The sequence below is a fragment of the Calonectris borealis genome, chromosome 1, assembly GCF_964195595.1.
Source record: "Calonectris borealis chromosome 1, bCalBor7.hap1.2, whole genome shotgun sequence".
Classification (NCBI taxonomy): Eukaryota; Metazoa; Chordata; class Aves; order Procellariiformes; family Procellariidae; genus Calonectris; species Calonectris borealis.
This window is the reverse complement of record NC_134312.1, coordinates 120,405,641-120,425,580: the sequence shown is the minus strand read 5'-3', so window position 1 is coordinate 120,425,580 and position 19,940 is coordinate 120,405,641. Positions and strand designations below refer to the sequence as shown.

At 43.4% G+C, this 19,940-nt stretch overlaps 1 protein-coding gene across 2 annotated transcripts in view; it reads left to right on the top strand.

Annotated features, from left to right (window-relative positions):
- Positions 1-19,940, top strand: part of DSCAM (DS cell adhesion molecule) — a 390,627-nt gene that overhangs the window by 358,254 nt on the left and 12,433 nt on the right. Inside the window, exons 29-31 of one of the 2 annotated variants that reach the window (XM_075172887.1) lie at positions 1,717-1,914; positions 5,271-5,573; positions 10,465-10,472. In XM_075172887.1, the coding sequence (XP_075028988.1) occupies positions 1,717-1,914; positions 5,271-5,573; positions 10,465-10,472 (509 nt within the window). The remainder of the gene's footprint in view (positions 1-1,716; positions 1,915-5,270; positions 5,574-10,464; positions 10,473-19,940) is intronic. The other variant, XM_075172878.1, reaches the window with a different exon arrangement.

The window sequence follows — 19,940 nt, the reverse complement described above, 5'->3', positions numbered from 1 at the left end:
GGAGACTCCACCACCTCTCTGGGCAACCTGTGCCAGTGTCAGCCACCATCACAGTAAAGTGTTTCCTGATGTTCAGAGGGAAGCTCCCATGTTTCAGCTTGTGGCCATTGCCTCTGGTCCTGTCACTGGGCACCACTGAAAAGAGCCTGGCTCTGTCCTCTTTGCACCTTCCCTTCAGGTTTTTATATACGTTGATGACACCCCCCCAATCCTTCTCTTCTCCAGATCAAGCAGCCCCAGCACCGTGCCAAGAGTTTTCCCACCAGCCCTGTCCTCCTGTCCTTCATGTCTTCCCTCGAAGCAGGCACGAGGCTCTTCTCTTCTGGCTACGTGACAGCCACGTGCCAACTTTCCACAGCTGGTGCAAGCGGTGGTTTATACTGACAGGCTGGTCACGTCATGCCAAGTGCATTTTTGGATGTTATCCATGTGAGGCGGCTATGTGTTGCACTTACCAGGAGGATCAATTACCAATGGCACCAGGTTCAAATTTTTCCACTGCTGTAGGGGGAAGATGTGAAGCAGGAGAAAGATCAGACCATAGCTGGTATTTGTAAATAAATACCTTGGTTTTTTGAAGCAGCAGAATACAGATTCTTACTGGGAATGCTTAGGCAGAAGCAATGCTCAGAGTCATTATCTGGGTGTTGTTTTTTTCTTTAAATTGCTTCTGCTAAAGTCTCTTACCTCAAAGACTGACAACTTCACCATTTGAATGTGAAAGAACATTTGAATAGATTTGAATTTTTCATTTGTAATACACTTTCTCTCTATTGTTAGTAATATCCTTTCAGGAGCTCCGAAGAGAGAGTCACTTTCTGTTTGCCACATAATGATTTTTCTATTCCACTTGCTTTGTTAGGGAGTACAAGCCTCACTTTTACAGAAGAACTTTTTATTAACAAAATTAAGGAGGACAGTTTTGGCAGATAGTTTGCTTTTACTCCCTTGGTCACCATATTATCTCTAGGATAATAAATAAAATATTGCTGACCGTAAACAAGTAGCAGATGATTTTTAAAGTTTAAGAAAATTGTATTTGTTTACTAATTTTTTTTAAAACAGTCAAACCTTTATGAAGCTGTTCCTATTGAAACTCTGATGGCACCATTACAGGTTGTGTTTTATGTCTTGGCTACCTGTTAAAAAAAATAGGGAATCTGTAGCTGATTAATACCATAATATAGTAAAAGTATTAGTAAAATGTCCAGAATAGGAAATCATATCACCACATTTCTAAGCACATGTTTTTACAAACTGAGGGCAGGTACCTGGTGTAGGGTGTTTCTGAGAGCACATCTACGCTGGTAATTTACCTTAGACTTCACTTGAGATGTGGTATGAAATCCCCCACCGGATCTACTTGCCTTGTGCTCTTTCATGTCGCAAAGTGGTTTTCGTACTGGAGAACTGCTTATGTTGATTATGTTGCACATTCATTATCATGAATGTGTCATAGGAGATTGGTGGGCCTCTCAGCTCTTCAGCTGCATCCTTTTTAAAATGCATGGTTTCATTAGAAAGAGGGTATTTCAAAAAAACGTTAGCAGTTTGGTAATGAACAGCACTTTCACTGTTCATTTTTTTTTCCACAAAGAATGTTTTGTGGGTTTTTTTAACCAACATGGTTTCAGTGGCCATCCCCTTCTGACAGGGCTTGTTTCCTTATCAATTCAAGAGCCTAGTGGCAAAGATCCTCTCTGTTATCCATCACAGATCCTACCACAAGGAGGAGTGCCAAAACCGGACCCACAGCTCGCAACCGCTACGCTAGTCAGTGGACCCTCAACAGACCTCACCCCACCATATCAGCTCATACCCTCACCACAGACTGGAGGCTGCCCACCCCCAGGCCAGCAGGATCAGTGGACAAGGAAAGCGACAGCTACAGCGTCAGCCCCTCGCAGGACACAGGTACGAGGCACTCTGCAGGGCTGCACTGTGCGAACAGGACAGCAGTAGCTGCAGCAACCTTCTTGGTCCTTGATGAACTTCATTTGGTGCTTAGGTGTCATTATTTTTTCCTTGCTAGCGTGTTTTTCTGTAGGTTGTTTATAAGGGGTGCCACAAATGCATATAGTGCTAATAATAACAGATATTGTGCCCGTGGTTTCTCATGCCACACATGCATACTGAAAGATATGGCGGTAATTTTTCCTGTAGCTGAAGTGCTGTACTTCGCGTATCTGAAAGAAAAAGTAGGAGAATTTGCTGCATGAAATGGCATTGACCAGGAAGGGGCAGTATTAGCAACCAAGAATAGGCCTGAGTCATAGGTGGAATGGTTTTAAGGTTTGAGCTACGTTGAGGTTAGTATTTTCCTTTTCCCATTCATGTAATATGTTCATAGGGTTTATTCTAAGTGGAAAAAATGAGAGGGAAAAATAGCCGTGATTTTCCTGAGAAACAACATAGGTTTTATTCCTCTATATGATAAGTGGGGAGAAACTGAATACATACTCTGCCTGCAGTCTTCATCTCTTCTTGATGTCTTCACATTATAAATGCAATTGTAACTGAAAAAAAAAAGCTTTCTTCTCTGCCCTACACTGAACAAGTGATCAAAAAAAAGGCAAATAAATGAGTAAATGATTAGGCAGAAGAATAGTCACAAAGCAAATCTAATAAAGGTTAAATATGAAGAAAGGTAAAATACTATTCAAAGGTATTCCTGACAGAAGTGAATCCAGGCTTACTCTGGCCTCCTCAGAGGAATTGCCTACCTTCCATCCTGATTTTAGGGGACAAGTGTTTGTCACATGAAAAAGCTATGTGTTAGAGCTACAAAGCAATAGGTGTGACTGGCCTTTCACCATGAAAACCAGTATGACTGTTTTTATTCTCTCTATAAGAACAAGCATCTGACTTCCCTTACATCCAGTAATTTATAGCTTGGAGTTCTCATCCTTTCACAATTCATCCTCTTACACTTGTAGACCCCTATGTTGTCTCCATAGGGTAATGGCACTCAACAGATACTTCTAGCCAGCTGACAAATTCCATACTGATTTCTTCAGGTAGAACTGTCGTAAGGCTTTAAGGATTAACTCTAACAGTTATACAGATACAAATATTATCTCAGAAACCCTTTTTGTAGATATTCCAGATTTCAGGTGCACTTACATGTGTTTCAACGTTTTGTCACCCAAGTGTATTTTCCAATGGGCATGGCAAAGGGCAGAGAATTCAGTTTGCGTGGTTTAATAGACAAACTACATGCAGTTTTGTAAACAGACTTCATAATCTATATTTTAACATGGATACTTTCCTACTCTGTGTCTACCCTTGAACACACAGTGATTTATGTAAGGGATAGCAAGCTTTACATCATGCTCAAGAAAGGTTTTCTTGTGCCAAAATGTAGCTCTTTTATAACACTCAGTTTCTCGGGAAAGAATAGAGTCACTTTAATCTAAGTACTTCAGAAGTTTAAAATTTCCAAATAAACACTATAATAGATGTAGCCAAAGTCTGTGTTCAAGACTCAATTGAACTAATGTGCACATTTGATCACTTTTCCAACACAGAGTTCAGATTTCTGAATCTAGTTGATGCAGTTGATATTTGGCAGAGTTTAGCACTTTTATCAAAACAATTCCAGGTTTAAAAGCTGTAGCTTTTAAGCTTAGGAGAAATGTATTGCAGCAGTTCATGGCTGTAACTAAGTTCTAATGTTCTAAGTAGAGGCTATTAGAAATTTTCTGATGAATCTAGGTTTCATGAAGTTCACTCTGGGCTTGATGATTTGATGAACTTTCATCAAATCTAAAGTAGGTGTTCAAGCAGATTCTTCCTGGAATAGTCTCCCCAGTGCATGGATACAGAAGCTGCACATCCTGAGCTTCATGGACTAAACTGGGACTTTTGCATGACCATCATATTTACAGACACTGCTCTATGGCACTGGGCAACTGCAGCCTTCCAGGAGTTTCCAGTTGATCAGAAAGTTGGAAAGAGATTATTTTGGTGTGATTTACGAATCAAATGTGAAAAACAGGATGATGTTTCCTGTGGGGGAGGGGGGGAAAAAGCCTTGTTTAAGTTCTGGCCAGCTAAAAATCTTAAGCAAGTTACAGCATATTGTAGAAGTACTTATCATTTTAAATAAAGCATGGTCCTATTTACAAGTGGCAGGAGTGTTGTTCTTTGTGCACAATGAAAACTGATGCAAGGATCCTAGCGCACAATAAAAAAGATAAAGATTTGCAATAACAACACAGTTGCCTCTGGCTGCTATAGGAGTCCCATTTTTATGAATTAGCTATTACATTGTGCTTGTTTATTGAACATCACCAACAACATCTGAAATTGTACAGATCTTGGGATGAAACATGACTTCTGCCAAAGGAACTTTTGAAAGTCCTCTGCTCTTCCAGTCCACTGAAGTAGAAGTGCCATGGGTGCAACAGACCAGTGATTTGTCCCTACAGAAATGAGTGCTGCATTTCCAGAATTCTTTTTAGTGTATCAGTAGCCATCTACATCTTCAATAATAGTGCTTGTTTAAGAAATATTGATATTCTCAGAAACTCCTCAGCAGAAAAGAACAGCTTCTAGGTCATAACAGCCTGTGTGTCAAATATGAAGCCCCCATTAGCTTCAGCAGCATTGAAAAAAGCACCTGAATCACTGCACACTGATAGCTACCAAACGATATTGCTTTCTTAAGACCTTTGTTCCGTATGAAATGAGTTAGTATTTTACCTGGTGTCTAGAGAGACAATGTCTGAGAGACATTGCCTTTATATTTGACCTTTGTCCTTAGGGCTTTCTCAAAAAAAAGTTATAGGATTGAAACAGGTACAGAAAGCCTAACCTTTCTCACCTAGACATCGCCTCACAGAAATATTTCTGAGATGCATTAAAAAGATAATGTAAAGAAGATGTTCCTCATTTTGCTAAATCTGTTTTGTGGGTTTCTAACATTTTTAAGTCATTTAACTTTTAAAGAAATGATTTTTTGTAAAAAAAAAAAAGTAACCTTTTTCATGCATTAAAGGTTATTTCTTCTAAACCATTAATTTAATGCTAAGCCAAAAAATGCTGCTAGCAGAATAAGACTTCACTTTAGATTATCTGTAATTATCAAGCAACTGACTTAACTAAAAATTATGCAGACATTTATAGTGAAGTAGACTCATTTAAATCACCTTGATAATTTCAGGGGCTCTGCATTTTGTTAAGAAATACTATCACGTTCATAGTTTTTTTCCCAAAAGGGATTGTGCAGATGTTTTCTTTCTCCCATTATTTATATTTCTGATGTTTAGATCGAGCAAGAAGCAGCATGGTCTCCACAGAAAGTGCCTCCTCAACATACGAAGAGCTAGCGAGAGCATATGAGCATGCAAAAATGGAAGAGCAGCTGAGACATGCCAAGTTCACCATTACAGAATGCTTCATATCAGACACATCGTCGGAGCAGCTCACGGCAGGGACTAATGACTACACAGACAGTCTGACCTCAAGCACGCCGTCAGAGTCGGGGATTTGCAGGTTTACCGCGTCCCCCCCCAAACCTCAGGATGGAGGGCGAGTGATGAACATGGCAGTTCCGAAGGCACATCGGCCAGGTGAGACACGAGAGGTAACATTTTTGTCCCTGGGGTGAGCATTTCACCCCATGCCTAGGCTGGTTAACAGGCGAGGATATATCATAAGGAAGGAAGAAAGAACTTGCACAATGTATCCTGTAAATACTTACAGAGATAATTGCTTTTTGTCCCAGCTAATATAACATTTGAGTATATTCTCCCATATACAGAAATTGATGAAATTTTGGAAATGTAGGAACAGAAAGGGACTGTCTAGGCCATCAAATCAACTCCTCTACAGCTGCAGCTGTCAGGCAATAGTCCCTTCTGTGATAAGTAAAACCGTATGGGAGTACATATGCCCACCTCCAACTCAAACCACCCACTAATAAAACGTGTCTTACAGCAATACTTTGTGCTTGAGAGCAAAGGTTTGCTATCAGAATAGTTCATAAAGACAGATTGTAGAAGATGTACTATCCTTTCTGCCATGTAGCTTGTCAAAAGTGTAATAACCCTTCAGTGAGGTTCTTGCGCTGTTATATTCTCTCTTTGACATCTCCTAATATCAGACTAGGATTATCTAAAGGGGGGAGAAAATGAAGAAATGGAGAAAATGAAGACAGTGCAATAGCTCAAGGGATATGGAGCCTTCTACCTTCAGACAAATTTAAACTCACTCCAACTTCTTACTGACTGAAGGTGCCTGAGGGACATCCATCTATGGGGCTCAATCACATTTCCAGTTCATAAAGAATGCTGTTTCTAGTGATATCCACCTAGGTAGGTGCACATCTACCTAGTGCACAATAGCATAGGTAGATTATTTGTGGTACTCTGAAATCAAACATGTTATAAAATCTTCTCAGAAGATTTGTCAGTCTTTGTTAAAGAATACATGATTTGACGAAGATTCAAATGGGAAAAACGCATAACTATATCTGTGTTTTCGGAAAACACGATTTATTTTATTTTATTTTATTTTACTTTATTTTTTTTATTTTTATTTAGTATATACATTTGCCATTTGGGTGGGGCTACTTATATACACAGAAAGTAATCAGTGGTGCTCATATATGGAGCGGTTGGTTTTGAGGGTGCTCACGAGCCATGTCCGGGACAACCAGGGGATCAGGCCCAGCCAGCACGGGTTCATGGAAGGCAGGTCCTGCTTGACCAACCTGATCTCCTTCTATGACCAGGTGACCCGCCTAGTGGATGAGGGAAAGGCAGTGGATGTGGTCTACTTGGACTTCAGTAAGGCCTTTGACACTGTCTCCCACAGCATTCTCCTAGAGAAGCTGGCGGCTCACGGCCTAGACAAGTACACTCTTCGCTGGGTAAAAAACTGGCTGGACGGCCGAGCCCAGAGAGTTGTGGTGAACGGAGTTAAATCCAGTTGGCGGCCGGTCACGAGCGGTGTTCCCCAGGGCTCAGTGCTGGGGCCGGTCTTGTTCAATATCTTCATCAATGATCTGGACGAGGGGATCGAGTGCTCCCTCAGTAAGTTTGCAGACGACACCAAGTTGGGCGGGAGTGTTGATCTGCTGGAGGGTAGGAAGGCTCTGCAGAGGGACCTGGACAGGCTGGATCGATGGGCCGAGGCCAACTGTGTGAGGTTCAACAAGGCCAAGTGCCGGGTCCTGCACTTCGGCCACAACAACCCCAGGCAACGCTACAGGCTTGGGGAAGAGTGGCTGGAAAGCTGCCCAGAGGAAAAGGACCTGGGGGTGCTGATTGACAGCCGGCTGAACATGAGCCGGCAGTGTGCTCAGGTGGCCAAGAAGGCCAACGGCATCCTGGCCTGTATCAGAAATAGTGTGGCCAGCAGGAGCAGGGAGGTGATCGTGCCCCTGTACTCGGCACTGGTGAGACCGCACCTCGAATACTGTGTTCAGTTTTGGGCCCCTCACTACAAGAAGGACATGGAGGTGCTGGAGCGTGTCCAGAGGAGGGCAACGAAGCTGGTGAAGGGCCTGGAGCACAAGTCTTGTGAGGAGCAGCTGAGGGAACTGGGGTTGTTTGGCCTGGAGAAGAGGAGGCTGAGGGGAGACCTCATCGCGCTCTACAACTACCTGAAAGGAGGTTGTAGCGAGGTGGGTGTTGGTCTCTTCTCCCAAGTAACTAGCGATAGGACAAGAGGAAATGGCCTCAAGTTGCACCAAGGGAGGTTTAGATTGAACATTAGGAGAAATTTCTTTACTGAAAGAGTGGTCAGGCCTTGGAGCAGGCTGCCCAGGGAAGTGGTGGAGTCACCATCCCTGGAGGTATTTAAAAGACGTGTAGATGAGGCCCTTAGGGACATGGTGTAGAGGGCATGGTGGTGTTGGGTTGACGGTTGGACACGATGATCTTAGAGGTCTTTTCCAACCTGTATGATTCTATGGTTCTATATGTAAAAAAGAGTAATGAATAAACTATGGTCTTTTGCCTAATACACACCATAAATTGAAAAGTAGTTGTGGGGATAGAGGAATGGAAGATAGACAGTGCTTTCCTGCTTACCACAGGAAAGCAGGTGGTATCATTCAAAAGCAGGACCTGACACTGAAAAGAAAGCATAAAGGATTTTGCTAGGGAAAGCTAAAAGAACATGGGAAGAAAAAGTCCAAGCAGAAAGTAGAAAGTTATAAAACACAAGGCAGGGAATTAGTGTATCATACAGATAGATAAGAAGGAAAATAAGTAGGAAATAAAATAGTGAGTGAAATGGCTGATTTCTGTGTAGTCACAGAGTAGACCCACAAACCCAGGAGCTGTAGAAATAGATAAAGATAGAAATAATTTTCATTTCTAACTCAAAAAAGTAAGGTAAATATTTGTCCTTGCTCTGCTAAAGGGAAGCATCTGCATTCACAGCTAAGTCAAAATTGCAGCCCTCTCTTTCCAGTCAGTCAACAAACATTTTTTATCATCTCTTTTTAACAAATAGCTTACTCTCTTCCTTTCATGTTCCAAATACATTATTTATGCATATTTAGTATTTGGAAATATTCTAATGTATTCGATAGAAAGATGATTTTCTTGAGGGCATACAGCACCAAAATTTGGTCCCTGTGCTTGAGTTAAAAGCTTCCAGGGTTGGAACATCACCAGAGCCCCTCTAGTGAATTACAGGCTTGTAGCCATCTTTAGCTCTGTTACTTTAAATGGCTTGAATTTTTACCTGTTTTTCTTAATTAGCTTTAGCTTTCCTTTGTAGTAAGGAAATGAAATATATTATAAAATTAATAATTAGCTTCAATACATTGAAAAAAATTGAGTGTTCCAGTGGAGCAACTCGAATGTTGACCCATAAATATTGAATGATATGTTATTAAAGGTTACTTTATGAAGGGCTTTAAACAAAATATATGGGTAGAAAGAATTTTCAGCAGTACTGAAAGCTATTTCAGTAGCAGTAGCAGTACTTCTAATGTTCAAATCAGTGAGGAAAGACTTACTGGGCATCTTTCTTCTTTCACCCACCACTTCAGAAATTCTGCGGAAGTAATTAATAATTCAAATACAATTAATCAAAATAATTCTACATTTGGGAACATGGAGAAGAAATTTAAAAATTTAAGATATTTAGATTAAGCAGATGAGAACATCTGAGATGAAATACTGACTGTGCTTCTTCAGCACATCTGTATTCTTCCTTGAAATCAGGCTTTCCTTTCAAGATAACTTTTACCTGTTTTCATGGTGCTTTTTTTTTCTTCTCCCCCAACTTGATCTCTTTCTTGTACAATGTCACGTTCAATAACTTATGCCTCCTCCTTCCTAATTTCTGATCTCACTTTTCAAACTGCCTGTAATGCTACCTATTGCAACTTTTATGGTCGCAGTAAAGGTTTAGGAGTGTGCAATAAGTAGTATTTGTTTTTCAAAATAATCCCCAACAATTATAAGACAGTCTCAGAAAGACTGTAACAAAAAGTTATTTTGATAAACGGGACATTTTGAAACCAATCTACCCCTTTAGTGGCAGGGCAGAACACCGAAAGGAACAGGAAAACTCATCGGATCAACACGTGGCTTAGGGGCTGGTGCCATCGACAGAATTTTGGCTTCTTTGACCACGGGGAGGTTTACACGGCACCGGGCCTGCTGGCGACGGACAGAGTTCAGCTGTCTCGCAGGGGGAAAAGGATTCTCGCGTGTGAGTTGGCCGGGCTCATCGAGAGGGCTTTAAACTAGATTCAAAGGGGGACGGGGATAAAACCAGGCTCTCTAGAGAAGAGCCTAGGGACCGCACGCCATTGTCGGGGGAGAAATCGGCAGCCCAGCTGAAGTGCATCTATACCAATGCACGCAGCATGGGCGGCAAACAGGAGGAGCTGGAAGCCATTGTGCAGCGGAGTAGCTATGACTTAGTCGCCATCACGGAAACATGGTGGGATGAGTCGCACGATTGGAGTGCTGCAATGGATGGCTATAAGCTTTTCAGAAGGAACAGGCGAGGAAGGAGAGGCGGTGGAGTAGCCCTGTATGTTAGGGAATGCTTCAACTGTCTATAGCTCGATGGTAGTGATGACGAGGTCGAGTGCTTGTGGGTAAGGATGAGGGGGAAGGCCAACAAGGCAGATATCCTGCTGGGGGTCTGTTATAGACCACCTAGCCAGGAAGAGGAGGCAGACCAAATATTCTACCAGAGGCTGGCAGAAGTCTCCCAGTCGCTAGCCCTTGTTCTCGTGGGGGACTTCAACTTTCCAGACGTCTGCTGGAAATACCACACGGCAGAGAGGAAACAGTCGAGGAGGTTCCTGGAGTGTGTGGAGGATAACTTCCTGACGCAGCTGGTAAGCGAGCCCACCAGGGGAGATGCCTCGCTTGACCTGCTGTTCACGAACAGAGAAGGGCTGGTGGGAGATGTGGTGGTCGGAGGCCGGCTTGGGCTTAGCGACCATGAAATGGTAGAATTTTCGGTACTTGGTGAAGTAAAGAGGGGGGCCAGCAAAACCGCTACCATGGACTTCCGGCGGGCGGACTTTGGCCTGCTCAGGACACTGGTCGAGAGGGTCCCTTGGGAGACAGTCCTGAAGGGCAAAGGGGTCCAGGAAGGCTGGACGTTCTTCAAGAAGGAAGTCTTAAAGGCGCAGGAGCGGGCTGTCCCCATGTGCCGCAAGAAGAACGGGCGGGGAAGGCGACCGGCCTGGCTGAACGGGGAGCTCTGGCTGGGACTCAGGGAAAAAAGGAGAGTTTATCACTTGTGGAGGAAGGGTCAGGCAACTCAGGAAGAGTACAGGTATCGCGTTAGGTCGTGCAGAGAGGAAATTAGAAAGGCAAAAGCCCGGCTAGAACTCAACCTGGCCACTGTCGTGAGAGACAACAAAAAATGCTTTTATAAGTATGTTAATGACAAAAGGAGAGCCAAGGAGAATCTCCATCCTTTATTGGATGCGGGGCGGAACGTTGCCACCAAGGACAAGGAAAAGGCTGAGGTACTCAACGCCTTCTTTGCCTCAGTCTTTAGTAGTCAGAGCGGTTATCCTCAGGGTACTCAGCCCCCTGAGCTGGAAGACAGGGACGGCGAGCAGGATAAACCCCCCATAATTCAAGAGGATGAAGTTCATGACCTGCTATGCCACCTGGACATTCACAAGTCTATGGGGCCGGATGGGATCCACCCGAGGGTACTGAGGGAGATGGCGGAGGAGCTTGCCGAGCCGCTCTCCATCATTTACCAGCAGTCCTGGTTAACTGGGGAGGTCCCGGACGACTGGAGGCTCGCCAATGTGACTCCCATCTACAAGAAGGGCCAGAGGGAGGATCCGGGGAACTACAGACCGGTCAGCCTGACCTCGGTGCCGGGGAAGATCATGGAGCGGTTCATTTTGAGGGCGCTCACGAGCCATGTCCGGAACAACCAGGGGATCAGGCCCAGCCAGCACGGGTTCATGGAAGGCAGGTCCTGCTTGACCAACCTGATCTCCTTCTATGACCAGGTGACCCGCCTAGTGGATGAGGGAAAGGCAGTGGATGTGGTCTACTTGGACTTCAGTAAGGCCTTTGACACTGTCTCCCACAGCATTCTCCTAGAGAAGCTGGCGGCTCACGGCCTAGACAAGTGCACTCTTCGCTGGGTAAAAAACTGGCTGGACGGCCGAGCCCAGAGAGTTGTGGTGAACGGAGTTAAATCCAGTTGGCGGCCGGTCACGAGCAGTGTTCCCCAGGGCTCAGTACTGGGGCCGGTCCTGTTCAATATCTTCATCAATGATCTGGACGAGGGGATCGAGTGCTCCCTCAGTAAGTTTGCAGACGACACCAAGTTGGGTGGGAGTGTTGATCTGCTGGAGGGTAGGAAGGCTCTGCAGAGGGACCTGGACAGGCTGGATCGATGGGCCGAGGCCAACTGTATGAGATTCAACAAGGCCAAGTGCCGGGTCCTGCACTTCGGCCACAACAACCCCAGGCAACGCTACAGGCTTGGGGAAGAGTGGCTGGAAAGCTGCCCGGAGGAAAAGGACCTGGGGGTGCTGGTTGACAGCCGGCTGAACATGAGCCGGCAGTGTGCTCAGGTGGCCAAGAAGGCCAACAGCATCCTGGCCTGTATCAGAAATAGTGTGGCCAGCAGGAGCAGGGAGGTGATCGTGCCCCTGTACTTGGCACTGGTGAGGCCGCACCTCGAATACTGTGTTCAGTTTTGGGCCCCTCACTACAAGAAGGACATGGAGGTGCTGGAGCGCGTCCAGAGAAGGGCAACGAAGCTGGTGAAGGGCCTGGAGCACAAGTCTTGTGAGGAGCAGCTGAGGGAACTGGGGTTGTTTAGCCTGGAGAAGAGGAGGCTGAGGGGAGACCTCATCGCGCTCTACAACTACCTGAAAGGAGGGTGTAGCGAGGTGGGTGTTGGTCTCTTCTCCCAAGTAACTAGCGATAGGACAAGAGGAAATGGCCTCAAGTTGCACCAAGGGAGGTTTAGATTGAACATTAGGAGAAATTTCTTTACTGAAAGAGTGGTCAGGCCTTGGAGCAGGCTGCCCAGGGAAGTGGTGGAGTCACCATCCCTGGAGGTATTTAAAAGACGTGTAGATGAGGCCCTTAGGGACATGGTGTAGTGGGCATGGTGGTGTTGGGTTGACGGTTGGACACGATGATCTTAGAGGTCTTTTCCAACCTGTATGATTCTATGATTCTATGATTCTATGATTCTACCCAATGGCAAGGCTGCAACTTTACTCAAGAAAGATAACAGTGGAGTTTACTGGTGAGGACTTTGTCAGCCATAACTGACTGAGCTATTACTTAGCTTGTTGCTACCATAAGTGTTTGGTATGAGCAAGCAAAACGTTAGACCACCTGAGGCTTGACTTCAGAAGACCTTCCTGTGAGTTTCTGGGGGCATCCCAACTCACGTCACAGATTGTTCCCTTGCTTTTCCTGAGCATCTCATAGGATTCTTTTGTACCTGTATAGTCAAGCCTGCTGATCAAACCATCTGCTTTTTCCAACAGGTAGCATTTGAGACCTCAGGTTGCTCCAAACTGAGATAGTTAATGGGAAGGAGGGAACCTGAATGTTTTTTCACTGGAGGAGGAAAAGGGGTGATCAAGATTCCATGACTTGTATTCTGGGGGCTGACATCAACCACCTGCTGTGACATTCTCAACTTCCATACCATTTTCATTCAGAAATTAAATCAAACATTTGATCACCCCATCAGTTTGAATTTCATTTGTACGGCTCATCAGATGTCTAGGCAAGCTTAGTAATTGATCATTTCTAGCACTATGAATTAAGGTTATGTTTTCAGAACTTCTACACATTACGTACAACTCTAACTTTGTAATTAGTAATGCATAATAGTTGGTTGCCTCATATTCTAGCCCACTGTAAGTCTTCTAATAGACCTTTTCCCTTCCAGTCAGCTGTGCTGCAGATACACGCTCAGGTCAGCAGTCAGAACTGCTTCTGACTTCTGGATTTCTACACCTTTTTCCTGACATTTACAAAAACAATAATCAGTTTCATGAAGTCAGCTTAGACATGGGAGCAAAAAATGCAAGGATTTTGCCATGAAACAATAATGATAATTTTATTAAAAAAAATACAACAATCACACCTAATGTCACAGAAAATATTAAATAAGGAAACAAAGTGATTTTGGCATACTAAATCTGAGACATGCACCAGCACTTCAGAATGATCTGGATATTTGTCATGGTTATTCTTGTATAATTTGGACTGCCAAATGTATTGCGCTGTAGTACACAACTCTACATTTCAGCTGAATGCAGTTATTGCATCGCAGAATCACAGAATGGTTGAGGTTGGAAGGGACCTCTGGAGGTCACCTGGTCTAACCCCCCTACTCAAGCAGGGCCATGTATGGTAGGTTGTCCAGGACTGTGTCCAGTTGTGTTTTGAGTATCTCCAATGATGGAAACTCCACAACCTCTCTGGGTACCAGTGCTCAGTCACTCTCACAGAAAATAAATGTTTCCTGATGTTCAGACAGAGCGTCCTGTCTTTCAGTTTGTGCCCATTGCCTCTGGACCTGTCACTGGACACCACTCAGAAGAGTCTGGCTCCATCCTCTTTGCACTCTCCCTTCAGGTACTTGTATACATTGATGAGATCCCCCCCGAGCCTTCTCTTCTCCAAGCTGAACACTCCCAGCTCTCTCAGCCTTTCCTTATAGGAGAGATGTTCCATTCCCTTATCTTAGCAGCCCTTAGCCAGACTCTCTGCAGTAGCTCCACATCTCTCTTGCACTGTCCAGCCCAGAGCTGGACACAGCATTCCAGGTGTGGCCTCACCAGTGCTGAGGGAAGCATCACCTCCCTTGACCTGCTGACAACACTCCTATTGCAATCCAGCTTACAGCTGGCCTTTTTTGTCACAATGGCACATTGCTGCTTCGTGTTCAATTTGGTCCACCAGGAGCCCCAGGGCCTTTTCTGCAAAACTGCTTTCAAGCTGGGTGGCTCCCAGCATGTACTGGTGCATGGGGTTGTTCTTCCATGGGTGCAGGACTTTGCCCTTCCCCTTGTTAATCTGCATGAGGTTTGTGTTAGCCAATTTCTCCAGCTTGGCAAAGTCCCTCTGGAGGGCAGCACAATCCTCTCAGTCCTCCCAGTTTTGCATCATCAGTAAACTTGCTGAGGGTATGCTTTGTCCCACCATCCAGATCGTTAATGAAGATGTTGAACAGGATTGGAGCCAGTATTGACCCCCGGGGTACACCACTAGTTACTGGCCTCCAACTAGACTTTTTTCCACTGATCACATCCCCTAGACCTGGCTGTTCAGCCAATTTTCAATCCATCTTACTGTCTCCTCATCCTGCCCATAATTCATCAGCTTCTCCATGAGGATCTTATGAGAGACGGTGTCGAAAGCCTTACTGAAGTCAAGGTAGACAATGTCCACTGACTTCCACTCATATACCAAGCCAGTCATGTCATCACAGAAGGTTATCAGGTCGGTCAAGCATGACTTCCCCTTGGTGAATCCATGCTGACTAGTCCTGGTCACTTTCTTGTTCTTCATAGGCCTGGAAATGTTTTCCAGAATTAGCTGCTCCATCACCTTCCCAGGGATGGAGATGAGGCTGAGTGACCTGTAGGTTCCTGGGTCCTCCTTCTTGAAGATAGGAGTGACATTTTCTTTCTTCCAGTCTTCAGGCACTTCTTCCAACCACCATGATCAACCAAAAATTATTGAGAGTGGCCTCACAATTACATCTGCCAGTTCTCTCAGCACTTGTAGGTGCATTCCATCAAGGCCCATGGATTTACATATGTCCAGCTTGCTTAAATATTCCCTGACCTGATCCTTGTCCACTAAGGGCAAGTCTTCCTTACTCCAGACTCTTCCACTAATGTCTTAGACCTGGGATTCCTGAAGGCTTGTCTTGCTAGTAAAGACTGAGGCAAATAAGACATTCAGTACCTCAGCCTTTTCCATCTCCTGTGTCACTAGTTCCCTGCTCCATTTGGCAGCAGGGCCACATTTTCCCTGGCCTTCCTTTTGTCACCTATATACTTACAGAAGCCTTTGTTGTTGTCTTTGATATCCCTGGCCAGATTCAACTCCAGTTGGGCTTTGAATTTCCTGACCACATTTCTACATGCTTGGACAGTGTCTCTGTATTCCCTCCAGGTTACCTGTGCCTGCTTCCAACCTCTGTGTACTCCCTCTTTGTGTTTGAGTTTTGCCAGGAGCTCCTTGTTCATCCATGCAGGCCTCCCGGCATTTTTGCCTGAGTTTCGGCTCATTGAGCTTGGAGTGGGTGATCCTTGAATATCAATCAGCTTTCTTAGGTATGAGGCTACTTCTAGTTGTCTGTACAAGCAGCTGTACATGTTTTCTGCATCATTGCCTTGACACCAGGCCAAAAGTTTCAAGTATATAGAGAAGGTGTTATTAAACAGTCTTCAATAAAAAGTATTTTAGGAGTTGCATTTTTCTTAAACTTTTCAAAAGTCATAGCTACAGGAAATGGAACAGGGAAGTAAGAATTTTTAACTAATTCCTACATTCAGTGTTTTGAAAGCATGTCTTATGCATTCTTGCATTCTGATCTTTACAACTCAGACAGATTTTTGGAAAAAGATGAGATTATTTGTAGGTTTTGCTTCAGCATCAACAATAACATCATTATTTTTCCTTTTACAATAACACATTATAAACCACCAAGCAAACTGAAATTGCTGCTTAACAACAGTCTCTGCATAGCTTCTGAAAATGAAGGGATGGATGCAGACCTGCACATGGGTTTTTGTGGACTTCACAGAACTGGCAGATCTAATCTGCCCAGGCCTTGAAGCTGACCCACTGCAGATGGTGACAGTTCTCTGTAAACCATCAGAATAGTCATGTCCCAAGAGACACATTAAAAGAGAAAATTGAAGCAGTAGAGATAGCACAGCAGTATTTTAAACACCTGGGATAAATCACATCCTTTAGAAAAGTGCATTTTCAATTCCTAACCTCTGTGCAGTGTTGATATTCTTCATGGTATAAAAATTATGTCAATACGTTATTAGCATTGCATCTTTCTCAAAATCAAAACTCTCAGAAGTTTAGGTTTATGATTACTGTTCTCCTCCCCACAGTTGTCCCTTGGTTAGCAAGATCAGGTCCTCAAGGAATAGGCATACTGGGCAATCATCTCAACAGTATACTAGGTCCTTCCAGATCAAAACTGAGGCACTTTTTCATATTAATATTCAGAAATGTCAACAATTATTACCTAAAGTTTACCTGGGATGTTAACAAATGAGTCAGTCCTTTGTCCTCCAAAGCTGTCATTCAAATCTTGCATTCAGAAACTGGGTGGGACAGAAATTGGAAAGAAACACACTCTCTTCCTGCCTCCCACTGTGCCATCAAAGAGTCTATAATGTAAAAAAGGGGAAGATAATTGTAGAGGTTGAAAAAGTTCTATAATAATGTTTCTCGCTTCTGTTTTAAAAATATTAACCACAAATTGAGTTATCATAACAATTATTCTTAACTGCAATAAACATTGCAGTAGCAGTTTATTAAAAATAGATTCCCGTTATTATAATTTTAAATCTCAGTAATAGCCTCAGCCAAGAAGCCTCTTGGGTTTTTTCCCCTCTTTACTCCTAAATAATCGTGCTTGAGAAAAGAACAGCTATTAACTGGGAAATATTTTGATATTTCTGTGCTTCCCAAGTGCTATTTATGTCTTTTCTGTGGACAGACCGCTTGCATCCTCTGGCAGTGGAATTCATGCTTGGAAGAAATAATATCTGACCGGTGCTTGAATAGGGAATGTCTAGGAAGTTTTCATCAGGTCTCTTGCTATTTGCAGAAACCTCTCTTTCACAGGGGTACTGCAAAACTCAGACCCCCAGATTATATTTTTCTCTGATGCTAATCAGCAGTAAAAAGAACCTCTTTAAATATATGACATTATCCTTAAGTGTTAGCTTGACTTGGATCAGGCAGAAACTTGATGTCACAAAACAAGTGCAAGCTCATTTTAGCAATCCCACTTCCTTGCCTCTTTGGAGATCACATTAATATATAAACCCTGAAGGACTAACAGCATCTCAGATACACTTCCAGAGAAGGGATATCATTCACTGGGTATATCAGACTAGGAGATTTTGAAATCCATTTAAAGCATCCCAAGATTTTATATCTCAGAACCTCCTCTACAAACTTTCAGCTGATGAAAGGAATCAGTTTGGAAAGAAATCTGCATGTGGGTGGGGAGAAAAGGCAGTTGCAGTCAGGCAAGCTCTGAGAAAAAAAAGATTTTCCTGAGACTGATTTCACAGCCATGAAGATGTCCAGAACACCCCATTTCTCCATAGGGACGCTGAGTGCTCTCCTCGGTCCCTATACCTGCACAAAGCAGGAGCACCAGTTTGCTAAGCCCCTGGAAGCATTCTCCTCTTGCTGCCCTTGGACTGTTGGTTGATGTGCGAGGGCAGAGCTCCATCCCCTGTCTGCCAGCCCTCCTGTTTGGCCTCTCCATCCCAGAGGAGGAGATCTGGCCAGCAGCCACCACCTTCTTGCAGCAGCCGGAGGACAGGACAGGCCTGCTCTCAGTCAAGCTCTCAGTAAGCAAGTATGGACACTTCTTTGGTCTGGGTTTTTCAGTTGGGCACCTAAGTCAAGCAGCCTGGGTCTCACCCTAAGCCTACTGCATATTTACTAGAAAAGACATGAAAACTGGTCTAACCTCTCCAGCTTTGCTGAATGATCAAGTTCTTTCAGTATTTAAGATGCCTTAATTAGGATTCTTGACCCAATTTACAAATTTCTTGCTGCTTTGACTAATCCTGCAGACTTGAACAGCAAAGTCTTAGCTTGTAGACAAGCCTTAAGCTACAGAATGCAGATACTTTATTAAATAATTGTTTACAGGGATCCCTTAAAATAGAGGCTGGACATCACCTGCAATGCATAAATGTTGTTTTAAACACGTAGGTCAAGACACAAGTCTTCTTTTCCAGTGTTCAGTCACTACAGCTAAAAATAAGCTGCTTAGCACAATAAGGAAAATATGAACCATCCAGTAATAGAAAGCACAGTATATTTCCAATGTCAGCCCTGTAACTCGAGATAAAAAGACGTGAACTCTTTTCCACTGATCTGAGTTCAAGGGTGAAGGAGCTATTTCCCTCTTCTACCAATGTAGACAAGTGTGACATAGTGATGGAATCTATTTAGAGACTTGCTTTCTGTTGAAAAGTTGCTGACGGTGCTCTATAAGCTGCAGCAGTAACTGAATCCGACACAAATTTGGCCACTGAGGATTCAGTAATGGCTGGGACTCTTGAGTTAGGGCCTCCAGCTCACCTTTTGCCTCCTTTTCCCATGCCTATTATATTATTCTGCATTGACTGAAAATAGAGTTGTACAGTTCCACAGTTTCCAGATCCAAAACTGCATTTCCTGAAGATATGTGGGTATCTACGTTTGACCCTTTTTTGTTCAGAAATCCTACAGCAAAGTAAGAAAAGGATAATATATGGATTGTTTTCTTTTTTAGCTCTACACTTGCACTGTCTGCTTTCAAATACAATGTAATATGTACGTATCAATATATGTGTATATAAACACACCATACATAGTGCGTATATAGAACGAAGAAATCATCATCCTGACTCCACAACTGGCGACCAAGGTCCAGTTCTGAGAAAACTACATAAGGAGACAAATCAAAATAGGAAGGTGGGAAAAAAGCAAGACAGGCAGAACAGTTGTAAGTGGGAAAAATAGCTTCTTGCCTATGTTTTTAACTATAGTAAATACTCTTAATATGTATTTTAACTTACTTGTATGTATACTTACTTACCGATTCTGAAATTATTCTCCTAGATGAGCATCTCTCATGTTACCATATTAGATTATCTTGTGCCTGTAACACATTCCTTTTATTTTCTATTGCTTGTGGGAAAACTGGGAACATGCCACAAAGAGACAGACTGTGTTGTTTGCTTCTTATCATAGAAATGGCACATCGGTGATGAGAGTAAATTGTCTTTATCCTGTCTCAGGTTTTATTTCTGCAGAGTATCAGGAGCTTTTTCTCCTTCTGCTGTGAAAAGCTGAATGTTCTGCAGGGATGAAAACCATTTAATTCCGCATTTAATTTGACATGACTACGTACTTGAAATCATTGGCTTGCATTATTTTTCTGGTGGATTTACAGAGAGGAAGGTTCACACTGCAAGTTTTTTAACCTTGCCAGTACAATAAAAATGAACCTAAACAGGTTCAGCTCAGAAGCTAAAATATTATGAGATCAGGAAGGAAAACTATAGCAGTGTGAATCATGATTTTAAATAGGGCAGCTGTTTGGTTACAAATACAAAGTTTCTGTGCAATTGCAATGTGAAAATTCCATTTTAGGTAGCGTACAAGGTGCTGGAAAGCTAAATTCAATTCATTAATGAGAAAAGTAATTTAAATTATTTTTACAACTGTCATCTATGA